The sequence below is a fragment of the Polyodon spathula genome, chromosome 17 (genome assembly GCF_017654505.1).
Source record: "Polyodon spathula isolate WHYD16114869_AA chromosome 17, ASM1765450v1, whole genome shotgun sequence".
Lineage (NCBI taxonomy): Eukaryota > Metazoa > Chordata > Actinopteri > Acipenseriformes > Polyodontidae > Polyodon > Polyodon spathula.
Genome location: NC_054550.1, coordinates 31,817,401 through 31,840,991, shown reverse-complemented (window position 1 = coordinate 31,840,991; position 23,591 = coordinate 31,817,401). Strand labels below are relative to the sequence as shown.

General features: G+C 36.6%; 1 protein-coding gene across 1 annotated transcript; it reads left to right on the top strand.

Moving 5' to 3' along the window:
- Nucleotides 1-1,117: 1,117 nt before the first annotated feature.
- LOC121330218 (endoribonuclease Dicer-like) lies at nt 1,118-22,775 on the top strand. The gene is made up of 28 exons (XM_041276560.1): nt 1,118-1,235; nt 5,027-5,127; nt 5,735-5,922; nt 6,019-6,181; nt 6,615-6,745; nt 6,970-7,104; nt 7,346-7,506; nt 7,883-8,051; nt 8,248-8,720; nt 8,899-9,031; nt 9,621-9,863; nt 9,957-10,111; nt 10,257-10,389; nt 10,560-10,635; nt 11,381-11,520; nt 11,866-12,045; nt 13,054-13,267; nt 13,723-13,876; nt 14,114-14,296; nt 14,419-14,524; nt 14,695-14,870; nt 15,100-15,883; nt 16,937-17,092; nt 17,779-18,604; nt 19,061-19,329; nt 21,117-21,279; nt 21,801-21,876; nt 22,521-22,775. The coding sequence occupies exons 3-28, from the start codon at nt 5,809-5,811 to the stop codon at nt 22,684-22,686; spliced, it is 5,679 nt and encodes a 1,892-aa protein (XP_041132494.1). The 5' UTR covers nt 1,118-1,235; nt 5,027-5,127; nt 5,735-5,808; the 3' UTR covers nt 22,687-22,775.
- The last annotated feature ends 816 nt before the right edge of the window (nt 22,776-23,591 follow it).

Sequence of the window (23,591 nt, the reverse complement as noted above, 5' to 3'; positions counted from 1 at the left end):
AGTAGTTTAACATAATCAAGAAATATTTACATTATTGTACTGGCCTTGCAGGGGAAACTGTGGTTATATTAAGAATTTGTTTTGTACAGATATAGGCAGCAACAAAATCAGCTGTCATATTTTTCATATTAATCCAAAGACATGAACAAAACTAGCAGTTTGGCCAGTGTTAGTGTAAGTATTACATAATCATGCTGTAACCATATTGACATACAACGTTTGTATTGGAACAACTATGTGTACATCTCTTGTTAAATAGAGCAATCCAATTACATTTTATGAACAATGTATGCTGTGAGTCGTCCCTCTCAAACTACTACCAAACAGGTGCTGTAGAAATGCTCTGGATCACAGAGGAAGACCAAGTTGATGATGTGCTGCTAAATACATTTGTGTTACGAATAGAGTGGTGGTAGTGACTTAGTGCTAGGCAGTCCTGACTTTTTAATTACGATTGGTCGATTTTACATTTTATACTAACTTGCAAGTCTACTTTTACAACAACAACAAAGTCCAGGATTGTTGCATGTGTGATATAATTACAGTACAAAGCAAACCATGTCTAAACAAACACCCTGGGCCCCTGCGCAGGTTCGCCAAATCAGAAAGGTGCAGCATTTCCCGAAGAACCAGGACGATGGCCTTTCGTCGATGTATTTAAGTAATTCTGTAACATTGATAGAACCCAACTCCCTTCCACAAATGCATCCCTCAAAAGCTAGCATGAATCTATTTTTTATTTTATTATTTATTTTTATATATGTTCAGGCATGTATCCACACACACACACACACACACACACACACACACACACACACACACACACACACACACACACACACACACACACACACACACACACACACACACACACACACGGTGTACTAAAAATGCTTGTTTCAATTGATCTGATTCGTCCAAACCTTTTACTTAACCCCTACCCCGACAATGTTAACCAATCAGAATACCCGTTTCATTGGTCTCGCGCCTCAGCCTCAGAAAAGGATTCTTTATTCACTACCGAGTTTACGCAACCAGTGGACGGAGGATCTGTGCAAAATTAGAACCAGAGCGCTTACGCAAATTACGCAGTGATTTTTGGGCAGTCTAGGCCCAAGTGAATGGAAATATCGTGGATTAATCTGACAGCGGGAGGAGATAATGAAGTCGAGGGTAAACAGACGGAGTTAAAACACGTTTCCCTGCAAAATAGTTAAACACAGACCTTCCCATAGGTAAGCAGTTGTGTCTTGTAATAAACCAGGGTGATTGTGCGTTGTTTCAAAATTGTTTTGCTTCTTCTGTTTTAATACATTGTGTATCACATTTGCAGCCCGTAACATACAACCAATCTTCAAAGGAATAGTGAAAGTGTATACAAACAGTGAGCTCGTGAAGGTGCGTTAATTTTTTTTAAAGTTGTTGTTGTTTTAGTGTTTTTAAATAATCATTTTACATGCTGATTTGGATTAGCGCTCCCTATCCTGGGTTACACGTTTTACACATCGTTTTATTGTGTGTTTAATATTGGACAAGATTTTACTGGACGATGTGCATGATTTTCTTAAAAATAAATAAATAAATAAATAACCGCGTGGCGTTTTTAAATATCACAAAACCTGATTGCGTAGTTTATAACAAAGTTATTCTGCGTTTATTAGTTACATTTTTCTTGTACGATTTTTAAAGGCCAAGGTCGCACTGAGGCCTAGCGATAACGGTGCGATCCAGGTTTTGACATATTTCTTGATCTGGTAGTGTTCAGTGATAAGAGTGAGCTTTGTAAAGATTTGAGGGTATACGACTGGCACGTTAAAAAGAGGAAACCGGTACACGAACGTCCTTTGCGTGTTTTTTTTGCATTCATACATGTGTGCGAAATCCGTGAAGAAATAAGATTGTGATACTGGGTATGATGATATTTTGTTTTACTTAAGTTAACAGAACAAAAACCAACAGATTTTAATTTATTAGTTTTTAAAAATGCTTTTAAAAGCATATTTTTTTTTTTTTGTTATAACTTTTTTTTTTTTTTTAATTACGTTCTTGTTACCTCGTGTTAACTTACTTGCTTTGTTACTGTGCAGAGGATTAGAAAGTAGGAACTAGTGAAAACTCGCTTTTGTATGTCACACAACATTTTGAGCAAAATCTTGGCTAACTCCTTGAATTTAAATGGAACTTGGTTTGTAAATCCATTAGCCCAAGTTAATCACAATACTGTATTTTGTATTTATTTTGGTAGAACTTCTTGCCTTTTAATTCAACTTTGCTTGACCATTTATTACAACCGGGTATGAAAACAGTAATACAATACATGTAATCAAATGGAGGTGTATTAATGTTTTCCAGTTGTGGTGTAATAGTTACAAGGCCGAGATATTGGGCTGTTTTTCCCCCTGTGTGCAAATTGCCCGTAGTGTAATACATTTACTATGGCGGGGGCAAATTGTCTGCAATTTTCCCATATGGAAAATATAGGCCATTTCCTTCGATTGTTTGTTACTGTTTCTCTTCTCTTTTTGTTCATGACATTTATTATCCATTTATGTTTAAAGTACAGCAACACAGGCTTGGACAGTTTTATGATCTTGCCTGTTTTTAAGTAATATATTTAAGTAATATGTAAGTAGTGCATACCAATCGGTGACATGAATTAAAAGTATGATATCACATTTTACTTACCACACATCTACAGTTTTACAGCTAGTCTGCTTTAATGTTTGATCTAGTGATATTTGACTAAAAAATTCCTGGCATCACATGAACATACATCTACTGTACCAAAGGATGCTGTGGTTTAAAAAAATAAAATACATTTTAAAAATATGTTGCTTGTACTTAAAATATTGGCTTCAACTGTATTATATAAATAAAAAAATGTACTTATTACTATTATCTGGGAGAAATTTTCTGAGGTGATTCCCTCTATCACCACACAGATTGCCCAACCAATAAATTAATGGGTTTTCCTGTTGACATTACAGCCCTTGCAATTGTTTTATGGTACTGTATATTTTAAGACCGAATGTACACTTACGTTCTTACTTTTTGCTTGCTGACTTTCTGATCTATTTAAAACTGTATAAACTTTCATGAAACATATTTGATCACTTGCTTGCCTGGTTGGAGAGCGTGCTTTGTGTAGTAAACGGGTGTGGGAGATGAGATTGTTAACTGTCAAAGTCAAGGGTTCTGTCTACCACCATATTTGCATGTATGGTTGGAAAAAGTATCACTTTCTGTGGGGGCCCCTTTTTCATTCATTTGCACATACCAACATAGTTTAACAACCACAAACAGTATTGTGAGTACAATCACAGAAGTGCTTTTCATTTTCATCCAGTAGATTTCGGCAGTAATAGGAGTAGATGCTGGTTTCAGAACGGCCAAGACAGGCATGGCAGATATACTGTTCCATCTGAATTTTCTTGTATTTTTTTTTCCTGTCTGCTCCCTGGTTCCTAAACTCCCAAGTGAAGCATATTTGAGTGCGTTTGTGATCAGCCTCCTTTTCCTTCCTTTTGAATATAATGTTTTTCTTTTCCCACTGTGGCTCCCCTCCCTCCCAACACTGCATACTGTATACTGTGCACTTGGCTGCAGTGTTGTTTTTTTCATGTGTGCGTGAGGCTGGTGTTGCTGGAATGTACGACAAAAACTGCAGTGGAGTGTCGCACTCATTGCTGCAGTAACCATTCCCTGTTGTTGCCATTGTTTGGGGAGAAGCACACTGGGAAATCACAGATGCCTTTGGCCTTCAGACAGCGAGAGTCGCCTGTCTGCAGTCGAAATCCATTGTCCGGAGAGGTGCTTGGGAACCCTTTAGATGCTTGGGTTAATGTGGGTTAAGCTCACTGTTTTGTACTAGAACTTAACTGGGGCTGTGGTATGTGCCCTGTCTGGCTCAAAGTTATCATCTGCATTGAATCGGTTCATAAAGCATGTTGTGATTTTAATAAGCAACTTGGGATAAACTCAATAAATAGTGGCACACAGCTTTGGAATGCCAACAAATTTGATAAGTTGTTGAGGGAGAGGAGGAGAGGAGCGGAAAGAGAGGGTTAAAAATGCATTTACCGCTGTTGCTTTTACACTGGATTATTTTTTGCAGATGGTGGTTGGGCACTTGCGTTGGAGGTTCCTGTTAACTGTATGCTACGTGGCTATTAAAATTTAATGACAACAACGGTTTCTCTATTGCAGCAAAATGTGAACGCTAATTAGATAAGCAGCACTAGACTGGTAATAGGGTTAGGGTTAAGTTCTGCAGATTAGTGCAGATATTCAACAATAAAAATAAAGAATAAAAAAGTCTGCACAACCCAAAAGCAATCAACTGTTTTTATCATTTTAAAATATCTTAATTCAGACTTGTTTTAAAACAAACCTGAAATTACACGTTGGCTACGAAAGAAAAAAAAAAATCAAATGATTGTCGTCTTGAAGATTATACACAATGTGGGCCTAATTATTAGTAAAATGAAACGAGACCGATTCAGTTTGTACTGTAAATTAATTCTGATGTTGGATGGTTTTGTTATGAACAGTATGATGAATATTTTATTAAAATACTTAACTTAAGCATCTGAATCCACTGCAGTGTTGTAATTCTCACATATTGTGCTGTCTGTATGTAAACTTATCAATCTCCCTTTTCGATATGCATTTCCTTGTTGAAAACCAACTACTGACATGGGGCTTTCTTGCAAGTTAAATTGCAGAGCATGTTTAGAAATTCCAAATGTGGTTGGTGTAAATTAATATGTAACATTATTATTCAGGATGACAGTTTATCCTGCCAAACCATGACTTCTGTGTGTGCTTTTAAACAATTAGGCTAGCTGGTCAATAGGAAATCTCAACATTTTTGCACTAAGCTTTGAAGAAACTTAAATGTTGTAGTACAAAAAATATATAAAATGCCTGTGTATGTTGACAGCGCAGTGGATTTAAACTGTGTAGCCACTTTTTCATATGAATTGATATTAAAACTGCATTTGATTTAATGACAGTTCTTTTTTAGGTGGCGAATTCTGAAGAATGATTTGCATTCATTGAGGTGGGAGGTCATGAAGCCAAAAATTCATGTAAATTGGGCAAATGTTGAAATCTCAATTTCAAACTGTAAGTATTTACTGGGGAAGTAAAAGTTATTAATTTTATTTATTTTTTACGTTCTTTAGGTTTTCAAAATTGCATGATTTTTTTTTTTTTTTTGTGCATGAGGCAAATGTTTTTTAAAGCAAGTAATTCAGAGTTAAGCCATATTAGAATAAATGGCATTGGAAGCAAGTACAAAGTCTTGGAATGCGTACACATTATGTACCTGAGTGTCTGGGATCCTGTAAACCCTGCTTTCTTTATGTAATAGAACGGTACTTCAGCTATGGGCTGGTACACCCTGCCAACCACTAATCTGAGTAACATTTTAGAGATGTGAACTTGTATTCATGTTTAAAATCGCTGTTTTTTAGGGCTTGTGTCTTTTTTTTTTTTGGTGATAATTTTTAGGTATCTAAAGAGTTTTGTGGAAGTGGTTTGAGCCCTTCTTACAGTAAGGGAAGCATTAATTAGTTTTCCTGAATAATCTTAGCACATTATCACGGTCTGACACCCAGGTCACGAGACTGCTGTTTAGTAGATTTTAACTGTAATACCAATTAGATTAATTTGAGTTGCTATTTATTACTTAAAGCTCTGTGTTGCTGATGGATATAAGCATTTTTAACAGTAAGCTTCATGGGAACAAAATGAAATGAGAGAAACACTGGAAGAATAAAAGCACTTGCTTTGCAATCCCTAAGCATGGCGGGACTACAGCTTGTGACCCCTGCTTCATCACCAATGGGTCCCTTCTTTGGACTCCCTTGGCAACAAGAAGCAATCCATGATAACATTTATACACCAAGGAAATATCAGGTACATTTGGATTTAGACCTTTAGACAAAATTGGTTGTACACATGTGTAAGGAAAGTGAACATATTTGAGTTGCAATGTGGCATTCATTGTTTCAGGTTGAACTTCTTGAAGCAGCTCTAGAACACAATACTATTGTCTGCTTAAATACTGGCTCAGGGAAGACATTTATTGCAGTACTTCTTACAAAAGAGCTGTCCCATCAAATCAGGGGTGACTTTGGCAAACATGGGAAAAGAACAGTATTCTTGGTAAATACAGGTGAGCATTGTGAATTGTTTTGTATGAGTTTATTCAGGGTAGTATCCCTTTGTGTATACGCAGCTGTGAATTAAAAGAAAAAACAAACAAAAAAATACCGAGGTGTTCACATCAGCCACAACATTTTTCAAGAATAGTCTAATATGCTGTATTTTCCTAAAGTATTCCAACATATTTTCTGTAGAAAATACAAATTTCAACACTGCAGACCTGTATACAGGTCTTAAAGACAACTGCACTCAACAGCAGATTAGCAGAGTAAACTTATACAGTACACCATGTGTTTACAGAAAATGTTGAATTAGTTAATCTAGGGAAGTCTTTCTGTAAAATAACTTGCCGCTGAAAGAGTTGCTTAGAGATAAGAAAGGTGGAATAATTATATTCAGTGTTTTCCCCAGGAAATTAATATGCTTTTTTTTTGTTTCTTGAGCATCGAATGTGATTCAGCAGGCAGCAACAGTTGAAACCCATTCAGATCTTCTGGTTGGGAAATATACCAGTGTTGAAATGACACACACTTGGACAAAAGAGGAATGGAACCATGAAATAACAGAAAAACAGGTGTTTGTTATGCGTTTATTAATTGATCAGTTTGTCTGTGATTCTTTGGGAGGGGGGTGGGGGTGGGGAAATAATTTGAAGTGTTTGGGTTTGCAAACAATTGAAACATTCTGATCATGGTAAGAGACAATGAAAGTAACTCTTTAAATTAATGTGCTTTTGTTTCTGGGACATTTTAATGCAGTTTTCTACTTTTTTTTTTTTATAAATATGTTTCTTTACAGGTTCTTGTTATGACTTGCCACATCTTTTTGCATGTATTGAAGAAAGGATATTTACACCTATCTAAAATCAATCTGCTTGTGTTTGATGAATGTCATCTCGCAATTACGGACCATCCCTATCGGGAAATTATGAAGGTAAAAACATTTAAAAATTAAGCTTTGGCTTTTCTGTTTATACTGGTTTTGTTCAGACTGTTAAACTGGTACAGGTACAGTATCAATTGCTGTTGGTTTTCTTTGTTACTGGGTTTACAGTTGCAACCCATGTTGCTTGAGTTAATGAACCCTTTGTCTATGTCCAGCTTTTTTCTGCCTGGTCCTTTTTTATATTTTGAATATGCTTTTTTTTTTTTTTTTTTTTTTGCTGTGGTTTTAGATGTGCGAGGACTGCTCATCCTGTCCTCGAATACTGGGTCTTACTGCTTCCATTTTAAATGGGAAATGCGACCCCTCAGAGCTAGAGGAGAAGATTCTGAACCTTGAGAGAATCTTGAAGAGCAGTGCAGAAACTGCTACGGACCTCGTTGTGTTAGATAGGTAGGTTGGGTTATAGTGGGTTAGTATACCCTTACATTTAACCACCCTTTTCTTGTGTACAGTCGGATTTAGTAAAAAGAGGTTGCAAAGCTATGCCCTTTAGAACTATATTGTGCTTCAAAAGAACCGTATGAAAGAACCGCTGTTAAAGCACCACACATGTTGCCCAGTAGTGCTCTTATTACCTTCACCACAAGAGTTGCTAAATCCCCTAGAAGTATGTTTAACAAGATGTTCCTCTCTACATCCTATAGTTATGTTCCAATAATAATTAAAACATCATTATTGTAGGCTTCATGTCACAAGTGCATGGTTAAAATGTACCACTTGTTGTTTTTAAATTATTAGTTTTAAACTATTTTTGTTTTCTCCTTAGGTACTCATCTCAGCCTCGTGAAGTTGTTTTAGATTGTGGACCATATGTGGACAAAAGTGGGCTCTGCGAAAGACTCTTTAATGAGCTGGATGAAGCACTCAGGTTTCTGAATGACTGCAACGTATCTGCACTTCGTGAAGATAGAGATCCAACATTTATTTCCAAACAGGTATGCATTCAGTAAACGTAACTCCAGAAACAATTCAGTGTATCTTATACTGGTTATGCTTAATCCATTTTTGTTACTTTATGAAGCTAGTCACGAACATGTTGTCATTTATAAAGGGTTGTGTGTATATGCTGACCTGTTTTTTGGTAACCATGCAGATGAAAAAAAAAAATATGAATACTGTTTTCTTGTACAGGTGTTGAGTGATTGCCAAGCAGTGTTGACAGTTCTGGGACCTTGGTGCGCAGACAAAGTAGTTGGAATAATGGTGAGGGAACTGCAGAAATACATCAAGAACGAGCAGGAGGAGTTGAACCGGAAGTTGTTATTGTTTACAGACACCATATTGAGAAAAATCCATGCACTCTGCGAAGAGCACTTCTCGTCTGCCTCACTTGACCTAAAATTTGTTACCCCTAAAGTAATGAAGCTGCTTCAGATCTTGCATGAATACAAACCGTATGAGCGGCAGCAGTTTGAGAGTGTGGAGTGGTACAACAACAGAAACCAGGATAATTATGTTTCTTGGAGCGATTCCGAGGACGAGGATGAGGATGAAGAAATTGAAGAAAAAGAAAAACCTGAAGCCAATTTTCCTTCCCCTTTCACCAACATATTGTGTGGGATAATTTTTGTGGAGCGACGCTACACTGCAGTGGTCTTAAACAGGTGAGGCTTTCTTGGTTTGATTTATTATTTTGAATTCCAACAGGTAATGTAGCTAAACAAATTGGTGTCAAATTTACCTTGAGCAGAAAATGAAAGCCAACAACATTCCAATCCTGAAACATCTATGATAGCTACTTCAGCAGGATTGGTGCACTTAGAAATGTTGTTATCTCCTCAGGCTAATAAAGGAAGCTGGAAAGCAAGACCCTGAACTTGCTTACATCAGCAGCAATTTCATAACTGGGCACAGTATTGGGAAGAATCAACCTAGAAACAAACAGATGGAGGTGGAGTTCAGAAAGCAAGAAGAGGTAACCATGGATTATGTTTTAGATTGGATTGGGTGAGCCCTTGTACCAGACAGTTTTTCACTGGTACTTTTGTGTGTCTGGTAGTTCCATTTTCTATAACTTCTAAATTTAACAAAAAAAAGAAAATAAAGTTAATCAACATTGTTCTGTTAGATCTTGCATACTTTTGGAAACAATTTGATGGGTTCAGTAGTTTTTTGTGATATTATACTTTTTAAAATAATGTACCAATAAGGTCCAATTATTATTTTATTTTAAGCAAGTGCTTGTTGTTTTTACTGTTAATCCAGTAAGTAAAGCCTAAAAACTAAGGCTTTTACAGTGCATTGTATTTAGGGCTTCTGATTTTTGGTTTTAACAGATTTTTAAAATACCATATTTAAGCTTGGAAATTAATCCAATGTCAGATCTACCCAAAGGACCACCAAAATTCTCATGTAAACCACCCACCACTGATCTGCAATGTTTGCCTGCTTGGTTATTTTGGTTGAGTATAGTTTTGGTTAAAAATTGAATGATTAGTGTCTGTTGGCTTCCTTTTTAGTATAATTGGAGGTATAATGCACACCGTGTCTTGTTTCTTTTGCAGGTGCTTCGGAAGTTTCGTGTTCATGAGACCAATTTGCTTATTGCAACTAGTGTTGTGGAGGAGGGTGTTGATATTCCAAAGTGCAATTTGGTGGTTAGATTTGATTTGCCAACAGAATATCGTTCTTACGTTCAGTCTAAAGGTCGAGCAAGAGCCCCTGTTTCAAATTATGTCATGCTGGCTGACACTGAAAGAACCAAAACTTTTGAAGAGGACCTGAAAACATACAAATCCATAGAAAAGGTACTTTTACAATCATTTAATGAGTTAAGTACCGGTATAATTCTCAGACTCCTGAATGAATGGAAACAGATACTATACAGTGTTCTTTCTCAGATCCTTAGGAACAAGTGTTCAAAGGCAACGGATTACAGTGAATTAGAAGTTGAGCCTGTTTTGGACGACGACAACATTTTACCACCGTATGTACTGCGATCTGAAGATGGAGGCCCACGAGTTACGATTAACACAGCCATTGGGCATGTTAACAGGTACTACATGGTCCTTTTTAAATTTGTATGTATAACAAAATGTGTATGCTGCATTTAAATGAGCTGTGATTTTTTTTTTTTTACCTTTTTTAACCTTTTTTAACCTTAAGCACTTTGAACCATTAATTTGACACTTGTTTTACAGATACTGTGCACGATTACCAAGTGATCCATTTACCCACCTTGCCCCAAAATGTAAAACGATGGAACTGAGGAATGGGAGCTACCGGTCCACTCTCTACCTTCCTATCAATTCACCTCTCCGAGTTCCTGTGACTGTAAGTGTTTAGTTTACTGATGAGGGCACTAGCTGAAAGGGCTGTCTATTTAACTTAGTGTCTTGTTTCTTTTATCTCTTCTTTTTATTAACTGCTGGTATATATAAAATGACTTGTCAATAAAATGATCATGCAAATAATTTAAAGTACTATTTTTGTTTTCTTTTTAGGGACCTACTATGAGTTGTGCAAGACTAGCTGAGAAAGCTGTGGCCCTTCTTTGCTGTGAAAAATTACACAAAATAGGTAAAAAACAAAACAAAAAAAAAAACCTTTTGTATAGACGATACAATGTGGTGTTGCACAATTGTGGAGTACACTGTGAGCCTGTCAGGGAAGCTCAGGATTGCATCCTGGCTGCACCAAGTTGTCGACCTTAGCCAGCCACCTGCAGCATAGGATTGGTCGTGTTGCTTTTGAGGTAAAATTTCAGGACTGCTACCACTCTGCACTACAGCGCCCCCTAGTAGCCAAGTACCTGGTGAGCTGGAGCAAACACTGGCATTGCTGACCTGCAGGATACAGAGAAATGACTGTCAGTGGGATTGGAGAATGCTTATTTCTCCTAAGCTACTGTGGGGAGTTGAGCTGTGAGGGAACATAATTACAAATTCTATATTGGTGAGAAACATAGTTGAAAAACAATTGCACAATAATAATCTGGCATCATGCTGGACGTTTATTTCAACATGTGCAATATAATTTCCTTTTAGTTATGGTAGTTAAATATCACAATTTCAATTTTATTTTGAAATTCATGTTTTATATGTGGAGTAGAACATTATATTAGAGAGGTGCTGCCAATCTCTTCCTTTTACTAGCGGCAAGTAATCTGTTAAATTTATATATTTTTTGCTTTTTGAAGCTTAACTAAAAAGCTTCTGGCTAAAAGCTTAGAACCATATGCTGAATAAGTGTTTTAAATTTGTATTTTAGTTTCAGGTCATAGTAATGTCAAAATATGTTTTAATAATAATTTGTCCTCAATTAGGTGAACTTGATGATCACTTGATGCCTGTTGGGAAAGAGACAGTGAAGTATGAGGAGGAGTTGGACTTGCATGATGAGGAAGAAACCAGCGTGCCAGGGAGACCGGGCTCTACAAAACGCAGGCAGTGCTATCCAAAAGCTGTGTGTATTGTCTCCTTTTTTATAGATAAGTATTTAGGTTGTAGAAAGAAAACATTAGCAGCATGTGATTTAAAATCTTTATCAATGTCAAAGGTGGTTTGGCTCCACCAATGACTCAATATAAAAATAACAATGTATGATTGGATAAAAAAAAAAAAACATTTATATAGAGAGAGAGAAACCTAAAAGTCAAATCTTCGTTAGCTGGAAAGTTTAATTGACTTTCCTGAAGTGCTTTCTCATCATTTGTGAAATGTAAATATTTAATTAAAGAGATGTTTAATTTCTAATTCTGTTGAATAAAACTGCCGCTTTTAACCTCTTTTTGGTTATCTTCCGAATTAGATTCCAGAATGCTTGCGGAACAGTTACCCTGTACCTGAGAAACTGTGCTACCTTTATGTGATCGGTATGGCACTGACCACTCCTCTCCCAGACGAGCTAAACTTTAGGAGAAGGAAACTGTATCCTCCAGAAGATACTACCAGATGCTTTGGGATACTGACTGCAAAACCAATACCTCGGGTAATGCACCACCTTCTATGTATACAGTAGAAATAAGCATATGCTAAGTATTGTTTTTTAACATTAATGACGTAACTGTACTGTAACTATTACTAATTAATTCATGTTTCAACATGTGAGTGCTCTGGCTGATGTGGGTTGATGTGAATTCAAATTTTGCTTCCAATAAAAAGCAACCTCCCTACATAGATAGGAAGTGGACCCTCTAGCCAGTATAATTCATCTAATAACTTGGAATATTTCTCTCATGTTTTAAAGCTTGACCCTTCAATTGTGTTTTTATTTTTGTTTTTTTTTTTAACAGTAAAACATAATTCTATGTTTGACTATTGCATTATTAAAAATCAGTTTTAATCTTGTGTAAACAATCTGGAACTTGTTGAAATGATATTTAATATAGTGCGTGTGTGATGTATATGTCACACACAGTGCTACCTCGCTATAAGGCTCTCGGATATAGCGCTTCTACAGCATGTCCCCCAATTCCCTATGCTAGTGATTCATGCAATATTTCTACAGTACCGGTATTCAAACTATAAACAACTTCTCAGTAACTTCTTCTGTTTCTGTCTCTCCCTTTTGTTACAGTATCTGAACTGATGAAAAGCTGCACTGGCATTTTATAACAGACATCTTATTCAGCATTCATTTTATAACTAAATAAATGTTAGGCTTATTACTTGCTTATCTTTCCTAATAGGTTTACTTTTTTGCTGCAAGAGGAGCTGCGGTTTTCTCCGGGAGATGAGACGCTTCAGTTTCACTTCAGCTTCGCTCCAGCAGCAGAATCTGGCTATTTTATAGTTTAAAAACTGCTCATTAAAATGATCCACAAGTGGGATTTTTTTGTTTTTTTGTGATAAATACAGCGTTGATTACATGGTGCTTTATGCATGGCTAATTCACGGAAAGTTACATATTTGCTTCACTACATGTGCATTATAGAGAGAGTTATTTTGTGTTTGTCAGGTGTGTGTTGTGTCTTCATTATATATTTCTCTTTTATAGATTCCTAACTTTCCAGTGTACACTCGTTCTGGAGAAGTTACCATATCCATTGAACTGCAGAAATCTGGCTTCACCTTGAGTGCCCAGCAGTTAGAGCTGATTACCAGACTTCATCAGTACATTTTCTCTCACATTCTTCGTCTTGAGAAACCTGCACTAGAGTTTAAACCTACAGAGGCAGATTCAACCTACTGTGTACTACCTCTTAATGTTGGTAAGTGCTCTAGCGTCATACATGGTGAAGAGAAGGGAACTTTATCAGTTGTATTGGGTGGGCCCCTACATTAAAAGGGGAGATGTCTTAGCATGTACCGTTATTTGTTTCCGCATTTGCTTACTGCTGATTACCTTGGTGAAGATAATGATTATCCACAGTGGAACATGAACCGTCTACTTGGCATTAAGCCTTTCTTATTTGGCTCATTTCTGTTATTGGTCACATGTTATGTTACTGGCACTACAATATGAGTTGAGACTACAGCTGAACAAACAGATTAAATGGTTACAACTGGGGAGGGGTGGGGGGAGATAATAAATATATATATATATATATATATATATATATATATATATATATATATATATATATATATATATATATCATATATACACTTTTCAATGTATTTTAAATACATCAATGAAATGTTTTTATTCATTATTTTTGTTTAGTTGAGGACTCCAACACCTTGGACTTGGACTTTAAGTTTATGGAAGAGATTGAAAAATCGGAGGCACGTGTAGGCATTCCTAACACACAGTACACAAAGGAAAATCTTTTCAATTTCAAACTGGAGGACTACCAGGATGCAGTTATCATTCCACGGTAAGAGAGAGATTTACAACTACTGCTTAACCACCCAGTTGCCCAGTTATTTTTGCAAAACAGAAATATATTTCAGTGGAACTTAAATAAGTTTGCTTACAATTAGAAACCATGTGTATTGACATGCTGAATTAACAAACCAGATATTTCTTTATGTATGGTCTTTTAGGTGAAAAAGAATAGGACTATAGAAATACACTACTTTCCCCAAACGCATTTGAATTTTTTTTTCTTCAGGTATCGCAACTTTGACCAGCCTCATCGCTTCTATGTAGCTGATGTCTACACAGATCTTACACCACTTGGTAAATTCCCATCCCCAGAGTATGAAACCTTTGCTGAGTACTATAAAACTAAGTATAACCTTGATCTGTCAAACCTCAACCAGCCGCTTTTGGATGTGGACCACACTTCTTCAAGGTATGAACAAAAAATGTGCCTCCTAATCGTGTGCAGTACAGATTGTTCATGAAAATTTACACTGTTAATAATGGATTCCCAATTAATGGTGACAGATGTTTGTTTTTTTCTTCTTTATTTAGACTGAATCTGTTAACTCCTCGACACCTAAATCAGAAAGGTAAAGCACTTCCCTTGAGCAGTGCAGAAAAGAGGAAAGCTAAGTGGCAGAGTCTGCAGAATAAACAGGTAGGATGCCTCCACAGAGTTTTCAGTTATTCATTTTAAATAATGCTTGCTTATTTTTTTTTAAACAAATAAATTAACAACCAGCTGTCCTATCTAGACCTTGAAGTGAATAAAAAAATATAGATGACTGATCCTGGCAATTTTTTTTTTTCTGTTTTGTTGATCTGTAGATTTTGGTTCCTGAACTCTGTGCAATCCACCCCATCCCAGCTTCATTGTGGAGGAAAGCAGTCTGCCTCCCCAGTATCCTCTATCGTCTGCACTGCCTTCTAACAGCAGAGGAACTGAGGGCCCAGACGGCCATTGATGCAGGTGTAGGGGTCAGAACTCTTCCTCCTGACTTCAGGTCTGCTGTTAGTTTTTTGTAAATATATTTTATGTAGCCAAGTTTAAAGTATTCAGTGATGACATTCGCTCTGTTTTTTTATTTTATTTATTTATTTTAAGCTATATATTTTTCCTGGTATTAGAACCAGTTTCACAAAATGTCAGAAGTATTCAGACCTTTAACAGATAATGACTTATAACCTTTGATTTGTTAATGACTTATACAGATATTAATTTATTTGAACCAGGTACCCAAACTTGGATTTTGGTTGGAAAAATTCTATTGACAGCAAGTCTTTCATCTCAAGTCCTAGCTCTTGCACAGAAGAGGAAAATTACTGTAAGCACAGCACAACTGTAGTCCCTGAAAATGCTGCACATCAAGGTACTAATATAGAAAACTCCACATCAGAGTGGTGTAACCAAACGCCCATGAACAATAAAGCTTCTTTTGAAAAGTCATCTGACAAGCTTTATGTAACCAGCCCCTCTGAGCAGAGCAGAGATAAAAATACCTTTGTTTGTGCTAAGAGTCTCACAAATGGCACTGCTGATGACCTGCAAGAAGATAATGATTGCCAGCATTATTCGCTAACCTCCCACAAGAGTGAAATGTCTTTAAAATCAACTACCTCAGTTCCCAAGCCGAATACACACAGCATTGAGAACCAGCTCATGCCCAGCATTGAATGTACTCTTACAAGTAATAAAACCCTTGATGGACATGTAAAAAAATCTACCTCGGAAGATTGCCTGGGAGTGACGGCCAGTTCCTCAGCACCTTTAGCAGTTTATCCAGATATGTTGGAACTTGCGGTCAGCCCTGTTTGTGGTGACTCCCCCAAAAACCTTGGCCCAAACCCTGGTCTTATACTACAAGCCTTGACCCTCTCCAACGCCAGTGACGGGTTTAATCTGGAAAGGCTAGAAATGCTTGGTGACTCCTTTCTGAAGCATGCAATCACCACCTACTTGTTTTGTACATATCCTGATGCCCATGAAGGCCGTCTGTCATACATGAGGAGTAAAAAGGTGGGTGTTGCAATTCATTTTATATTTTGTATGAATTGTATGAAACAAAAACTGCTATTTTTTTTGATTCTGAGAATTTTTCAAGCCCAGCCATTTCAATAAAAAAAAAGTAAATGTGCATTGTTTGGAGAATATATCCTTTTTTTTCTTTTCTTTTTCTTCCCTTGACAGCATTTCCAATATAATAACAGTAATGGTGTTTGAACAATATGTCCTGTATTTCTTTATACCTTGTAGATCATAGAACCTTGCTTTTAAAATTTTATTTATTTGGTCAGTTTTACACAATGTACAAAAAGTCTCTCAAAGCAGCATAATCTGCATGTATGATTGGTTTCTAAATAACAGTATTACTGTCACACTGATTTTATTTGTACCTGAATATTTTCATTGACACTGTCAGCAATTGACACTTTCCCAGGCAAACATCTGCCAATTTTTAGGTAATTGCGGGTGTTCAGGCTTTAAATAACAGGAAAAAAAATCCATTTCGAAATCAGATTTGTTGTTCAATAGCAGGATGTTCCTCTGTCTCTTAAGCTGTCAGTATTAAAGGCTAGTATACCTTTCGATCATTTTGTTTGTAGGAAATACATTTACTCCCATCTTTCTGCCTCCTGTCCTTTTTACAAGTAACATCTCTAAGTGTGCGCTTTTTGCTATGTGACAGCATATAAAACAGCTGTTGAAATGTATTTTGTAGTGTGTTAAGTGTTTTTGTAGATTTGCCAGTTGAAATGTCTTTTTAGCTTTTCAGGGATAGTGCTTTAAGAAGTAAAAACATTTGTCAATCTGTGTACTTTAAAGTTTGATTTAGTAGTCATTTTCCTGTTTTGACCTTTAATCCAAGCAAAGTAACTTCTTGTGGTTATTGTTCACTTTAATGAGCACATTGCAACTTTTTAAATTTTTAAATGCAACTCCAAGCAGATCCTGCATGTGGGCTTCAGTGCTCTTAATCTTAATTACAGTAGATTGATCAGGGAAGTACTGTTTGATGCATGTTGTTTGTTAACTTTTTTTTTCTTTTTCTTTTTATTGTTTCCACTGTAGGTCAGTAATTGCAACCTGTATCGCCTTGGGAAGAAGAAAGGCCTCCCAAGCCGTATGGTGGTTTCAATTTTTGATCCACCGGTGAACTGGCTCCCTCCTGGGTATCTGGTTAACCAGGACAAAAGTGGTGAAGATAAATTGGATGCAGATGAAATGGTAAGTCTTTCTAAAAGTGAATGCATTTTTTTAAAACTGAAATACTGTGCAAAAAAACAACTAGAGGTCCTATTAATGATATTTTAACTGAGACCTTTAGGCTGATGTACTTAAAAAATCCTCCAGATGTCAATCTTGTATTACAGGTTTACAAGCAGGTTGATCAACATCATTACTACTTTTAATAGAATTTAAGGGAAAATCTAACATGTATAATACTATACCAGTTAAATCAGGAGAGGTCAGCTCTGGTCCATGAGAACTGCAGTGTGTTCAGGTTTTTGTTCCAAATTCTCTAAATTACTTCATTGAAAAAAATTACTAGTAGTACATTTCTGTGCAATGTATCCTCAAGGAGACTTGCTCTTCATTTTATGTTAAGAATGTTTATAATCAGAAGTTTGTACAATGGTACTTGTCCATTTCAGTACATCATTCCAAACAAGAATTCTGCACCCAGTTAAGAACTGGAACAAGATCCTGGCTATATTTGTTTGGAAGAGCAAACAGGACTGTGCTAGTGAAAGTGCTTTTAACTTAAGTTAATTTATCCCTGCACTGAAATTGTGTGACTTTACATAGGTCTCTAAGGTTTGCGACCCACAATGATGCTTCCTTCCCTATTCTGTGGTTTAGATTTTTAAAAAGGGTATTTCTGCTGCAATTGTCTTTTTCCAATTTTTTAGATGGAAGATGACCAGTTGGCCAACGGTACAACTGAGGAAGACTATGGGGATGAAGAGGATGAAGACGACGATGACCTAATGTGGAAGGAACCGAAGGACGAGGTCAATGTTGAAGACGATTTGGAATACTACCAGGAGCACATCAAATTCATTGATAACATGCTGATTGGTTCTGGAGCCTTTGGAAAGAAGATATCCCTTCCAGCCTTTCCAGCTGCAGAGCCCAGCTATGAATGGAAAGCCCCTAAAAAGTCTTCCCTTGCTAATGTCCAGTATCCCTCTGATGGTGACGAGTTTGATTACAGCTCTTGGGATGCCATGTGTTACCTCGACCCCAGCAAGGCTGCCGAAGAGGATGACTTTGTAGTTGGGTTTTGGAATCCATCTGAGGAAAACTGTGGGGCCGACCAAGGCAAGCAGTCCATCTCTTATGACTTGCACACTGAGCAGTGTATTGCTGACAAGAGCATTGCGGACTGTGTGGAAGCTCTTCTTGGATGCTATCTGACCAGTTGTGGAGAGAGAGCAGCTCAGTTGTTCCTTTGCTCTCTTGGCTTAAAAGTGCTTCCTGTTGTAAAGAACAGTGAGGTTGTTAGCACCTGTAATCAAACTGAGCTCAGCAAGGGAAAGGCTAAAGATGTGGAGTATGACTGGTTGAAGATTCCCCCAAGATGTATGTTTGATCACCCAGATGCTGAAAAGACCTTGAACCACCTGATATCAGGATTTGAAAACTTTGAAGAGAAAATCAACTATACCTTTCAAAACAAGGCCTACCTTTTGCAGGCTTTCACCCATGCTTCTTACCACTACAATACCATTACAGGTAACAAGTACAGTGTTTCTGAAATTCAGTGGTGTTCTTAAATGTAAGTGCATTCACTTGCATACTTGGGACTTAGTAGAATTGAGTTAAAAAAACTCTTTTAGATGAGGGAAAGCACTTTGTAGTAACCTCCTTATTTCTTAGTTGTACTGACATCTGGTGGTAAAGAGTACAAATTAGACACCTTGTAAAACCCAATTTTCAGACAGGTCTAAAACTCCATACATAAAACCTCTGTCACCAGAATTTCCCCCGAGAGAATCGTAGTACAGTGTGAACAAGCAGTGTTCATCTCACAGGGGACGTTTAAAATTGGTCGTATTTTGGAAGCTGTCTACACACTTTCATTCACAAAAGGCGCCCTGTTTGTTCCTAACATGTAATTACACTGAAGTATTCTGTTAGTAATTGACTTTTTTTTTGTGTGTGTTTTTTATTTTGTGTCTGCAATGGAAGATTGTTACCAGCGGTTGGAGTTCCTTGGAGATGCAATATTGGACTACCTCATAACCAAGCACCTTTATGAAGATCCACGGCAGCACTCTCCTGGAGTGCTGACTGACTTGCGATCTGCCCTCGTCAATAACACCATATTTGCTTCTCTGGCTGTAAAGTATGACTATCACAAATACTTTAAAGCGGTCTCTCCTGAGCTGTTCCATGTGATTGATGACTTTGTGCAATTTCAGCTGGAAAAGAATGAAATGCAAGGGATGGATTCTGAGGTTAGTAATAACAGGGTATGTGGGACAAGTTTGCTCAGTGCAAGTATACAGTTGTTTCCACTGCAACGTAATGTTCTTTATGTATTTTTTACTAAGCAGAGATGAAAAATCTCCGATTGGCAGATTGGCAAAATGTTGTTTTTTTTTAAAGCTATTCACACATTTGTGACAGTTGGTGAGGTTCGTGTTTTTTTTTTTCTCCATTTAAAAAAGAAAAAAATAAGGCATAATTTCATTAAGGTGGTTGTTTTTACATTCCGTACCCCACTGGTGCTTGCAGACAGCTGTCTTGGCAAGTTGCTATTTCACAGGAACAAGATCCTGGCTATATACTGTGAGTTAAACAGTTATGGAGCAGTTCTACAGTTCACATTCCAGAAAATGGTGAAAATAATGGAATGAAAGGAAGGTGCTGGCAAAAAATTAAGATACATATGTATTTCACTTGTGCAACGAGCGAGTGACTGTGGGGAGGGGTGCTGGTGTGTTTGCGGACATTGTTGACAAAGCCTGTAGACCCCCACTCCTGGAATAATCCATAAATTTGGCATGTATAGTTAGCCTTCAACCCATGAGCACCATCTCTGTCTTTTATTATAAATGCTTTCCTGTTAAATATACTGACAATACGCTTGCGTCTTATACAACAATAACTAAGTCTGCGTTTGTTTGTTGGTCTGTGTGCGTACCAGTTATGTGAACCTGTGGTTATGGATCAAGAGGGTACAAGGTGTTGGAAAGCCATGTTCTCTGCAGAAAACATGTAGACACATAATAAATACTTGTCACAGTAACTACAACCTGTCATTGCATTTTCTTTGTATCTTTTGAAAAACAAGAAGTTGCCAGAAATTTGATTCCCAAACTAGTGAATGATTGGCTCAAGAGCTCTTGCATTGTGTGTGCCCACACTGAAAGTATTTTGTTTGGCTTCTTTTGTAGATTCAATGTTTAGGCGTTGTTGTTGTTAATAATGTTATTATTTTCTATAGTTATTATTATTATTATTATTAAAACTCAAAAAACAGGAAGGAAAGGAAGGTGCCACAAAAATAGAAGTTAACAAGAACAGTTGAAAGTGTACATAGTTCTTTTTTGACTTAACAATTGAAAGGGAATGACGTTCTGATGTGAACAAGTTGCATTTGAGATCCAAAGGAACAAGAATATTAAAAGAAAAGACAAGTTGTACAACATTTATTTCAGCCCTTGTGCACAGGTGAAATATATACACCTCAAATTTATTTGACTGGACACTTGTGTCAAGTTTTACAGACCCTATTTTACTGACCAAAAAAAAAAAAAAAACACACATTTCCCTAATTTTGCTTAGCAGGTGCTGTTTTGTCCACTCTCAGGTATTGGCATCTCTGTGTTTGTGAAACCAGCAGTCAAAGTTCACTTATTTTGGTATACGTACTAATTTCAGGTGTAATCTAAATCTTTCCTGAGCAAAAAAATCAAACGCAGCAGTGGATCCCAGTTTCTTGCCACATTTCTTTTTCAGCTTTTTTTTTTTTTTTACTTGTAACATCTCTGATTTAAGGAACTGTACAGTTTTCCACAAGACGTTAACCCTTTTTAGATGGTTTTATTCCATTTTTTCCTTTTATGAATTAAAGGGACATTTAACTTCCCTTTTTGCAGATCCCAAATGTATTTGTATGTTCCTGTCAATTTGAGAAATGGACTACAATTTTTTGAAGGTGGTCTGTACTAAAATTGAAATCTGTGTCCCTCCTTTGACACTAATTTACTTTTCACATTTTCCTTTTTCCTCAAATTAGCTAAGACGATCTGAAGAAGATGATGCAAAAGAAGAAGATATTGAAGTGCCTAAAGCAATGGGAGACATCTTTGAGTCCCTTGCTGGGGCACTTTACATGGATAGTGGGATGTCTTTGGAGACCGTGTGGCAAGTGTACTATCCAATGATGAGGCCACTAATTGGTAAGAACAGCTGAATATTTATTTTATTACATTTTCCATAATGTAAAGTACATGTTACTGTTGCAAAAAACATTTTGTTTGCTACCTGGAAATGGTTACTAGTGTTTGGAAAGTTTTTACACTCCTTTTAAAACAAAATTTCTATTGCAAATCAAAAGGATTCATTTAAGAGGTATGATAATTAATGATTTTGCACCTAGGCACATCTCCTTATTCGCCATTCTTCTCTTTTTAGTTTCACTCATGTATTTCACGGCTTTCTACCCATTATTTTCAGCACTACAGAAATGCAAATTAAATTTTTTAAAATTTAAATCAATGTTTATTTTAACTCTCTACTCTGCTTTATATAATGGGGGGGGGGGGGGGGGGGGGGAGCCGACAAATCATGAGTCGACCCAAGAGATGGAAAAAGGGCTGATAACCTAATTTAAGAGAACGTTTTAAATTTATTCACCTTTTTAATGTGCCAAAACATGACCTTAAAGTAAAAAATAAAATAAAACCTATATTTTTTGCAGAGAAATTTTCTGCTAATGTTCCTCGTTCTCCAGTACGTGAGTTGTTAGAGATGGAGCCAGAGACTGCCAAATTCAGGTAAGTTATGAATATGGGTTGGTACTTTTAGACTATTTTAATCAAAGTATTTATTTATTTTAACTGCCTTTACTTAACAGTTGTAGCACTATTGAATTGTTGTGTTAAAATTCTGAGGTCGAATATGCAGTGCAGATTTATGATGGGAAGTACTTTGTTACACTTTCCCCGCATCGTTAATGGTTTAGTGTGGCAGGTTTGCTGGTGGGTTTGAATACTTGGCATGATTTTTGGCAGCTATCGCTGCACTGTTCTTTAAACAAAAGCAAACAAAATGGTTTTACATTTTACTCTTGTATTCTGAAAATATAAGCAGTGGACTGTAAAGAGTTTAACAATTAAGCACAGGTTCTGTGCTATTTCACTTTTGGATTTCATCTCCAGACCTGGGCTGTGCTCAACAACATCAAATTGCAAAAAAAAAAAAAAAAAAAAAAAAAAAAAAAGTTGTATTTAGATTAGTAATAACGGTCATGTCCAAAACCATCTTAAATGATTGATTTTTAGCTGCTGTATGTGAGTAGACTGTGATCCTAAAAAGAACAGAAAGGGTAAATGCTTAACCCCAAGGTACATCACAAAGAATGTAAAATAAAACCTGCAATGTGACCTAATGATTTTGTTTTGTCTTGCTAACCACCAAGCCCTGCTGAAAGGACCTACGATGGGAAAGTCCGGGTCACAGTGGAAGTCGTAGGGAAGGGAAAGTTCAAAGGCGTCGGTCGAAGCTACAGGATAGCCAAATCGGCAGCAGCACGGAGAGCCCTGCGGAGTCTCAAAGCGAATCAACCTCAGGTCCAAACCAGCTGAGCATCAGGCTCAAGATGTCATTAAATTAAAAGCAAATTGTGAGCAAAAGCTGAAGAAACAAACAAAAAAAAACAAAAAAAACACACAACTTAAAGCATTTGTATAAAAAAAGGAAATAATCTTCTGCTTTTTTTTTTTTTTTTTTTACTCACGAGAGTGCTTTAAAACATTTGTGTTTAGAGAGAAAGGTCAGGTCTTGGTCTTTTTTTTATTTGTATTTCTTATTTTATAAAGTTCTGCTTTTGTGTTGGTGAGCCAATAAGCTCGTGCTTAACGGTAGGTTGATTTAGATTGTACGTAGTTTTACAAAGTAAAATTTAAAAGAAAGAAATAAATACAAAAAAACCCTGAATTCCTCAATTTCCTTGCCAGTGCTAAAGCAGTGAAGTTGCTGCTGTGGATTAGCTGGTATGAGAACTAAAGGAGTGCCAGTATTGCCCTCTCATTCCGTCTCATCTGTTGTCCTGAGATGGCATTCTTAATCATTATTGCACTTATTTGATAGGGGCTTTATATACATAGTGTGTAGTGAGTAGATGTACGTGATCGGATTATAGTGACTCCATATACAATTTTTGCATTTGAGTAAAAAGGTTCTGCCTTAAATTACCTAGAAATGTTTCTCTTGCAAAAATAAGATTTTTTACATTCCCATTCACTGTAATAGTTAAAATAAGTATATATATATTTTTTTGTTTTAACAGCACTCGAATGCATGTTTGTGTAGCTGTGAAATATTATAAACCTATTTGCAGGGTTATAATAACCTATAAAGCTACATATATATATAAAATGCTGGTAGATGTATATGTTTTTGATACCAAGAACAGTTACAATTTCAATCAAGTGTCAAAAAGTGAGCATTAAATGTTTCCATTGACTTAAGTTTTGATATTACAAACTTA

Excerpts from the sequence above, each read along its gene's own strand:
- LOC121330218 (XM_041276560.1), top strand. The coding sequence starts at position 5,809 with ATGGCGGGACTACAGCTTGTGACCCCTGCTTCATCACCAATGGGTCCC. Across the intron at positions 6,182-6,614 it reads AGTATTCTTGGTAAATACAG|CATCGAATGTGATTCAGCAG; the intron begins GTGAGCATTGTG and ends TTGTTTCTTGAG. Across the intron at positions 12,046-13,053 it reads CTGCAAAACCAATACCTCGG|ATTCCTAACTTTCCAGTGTA; the intron begins GTAATGCACCAC and ends TCTCTTTTATAG.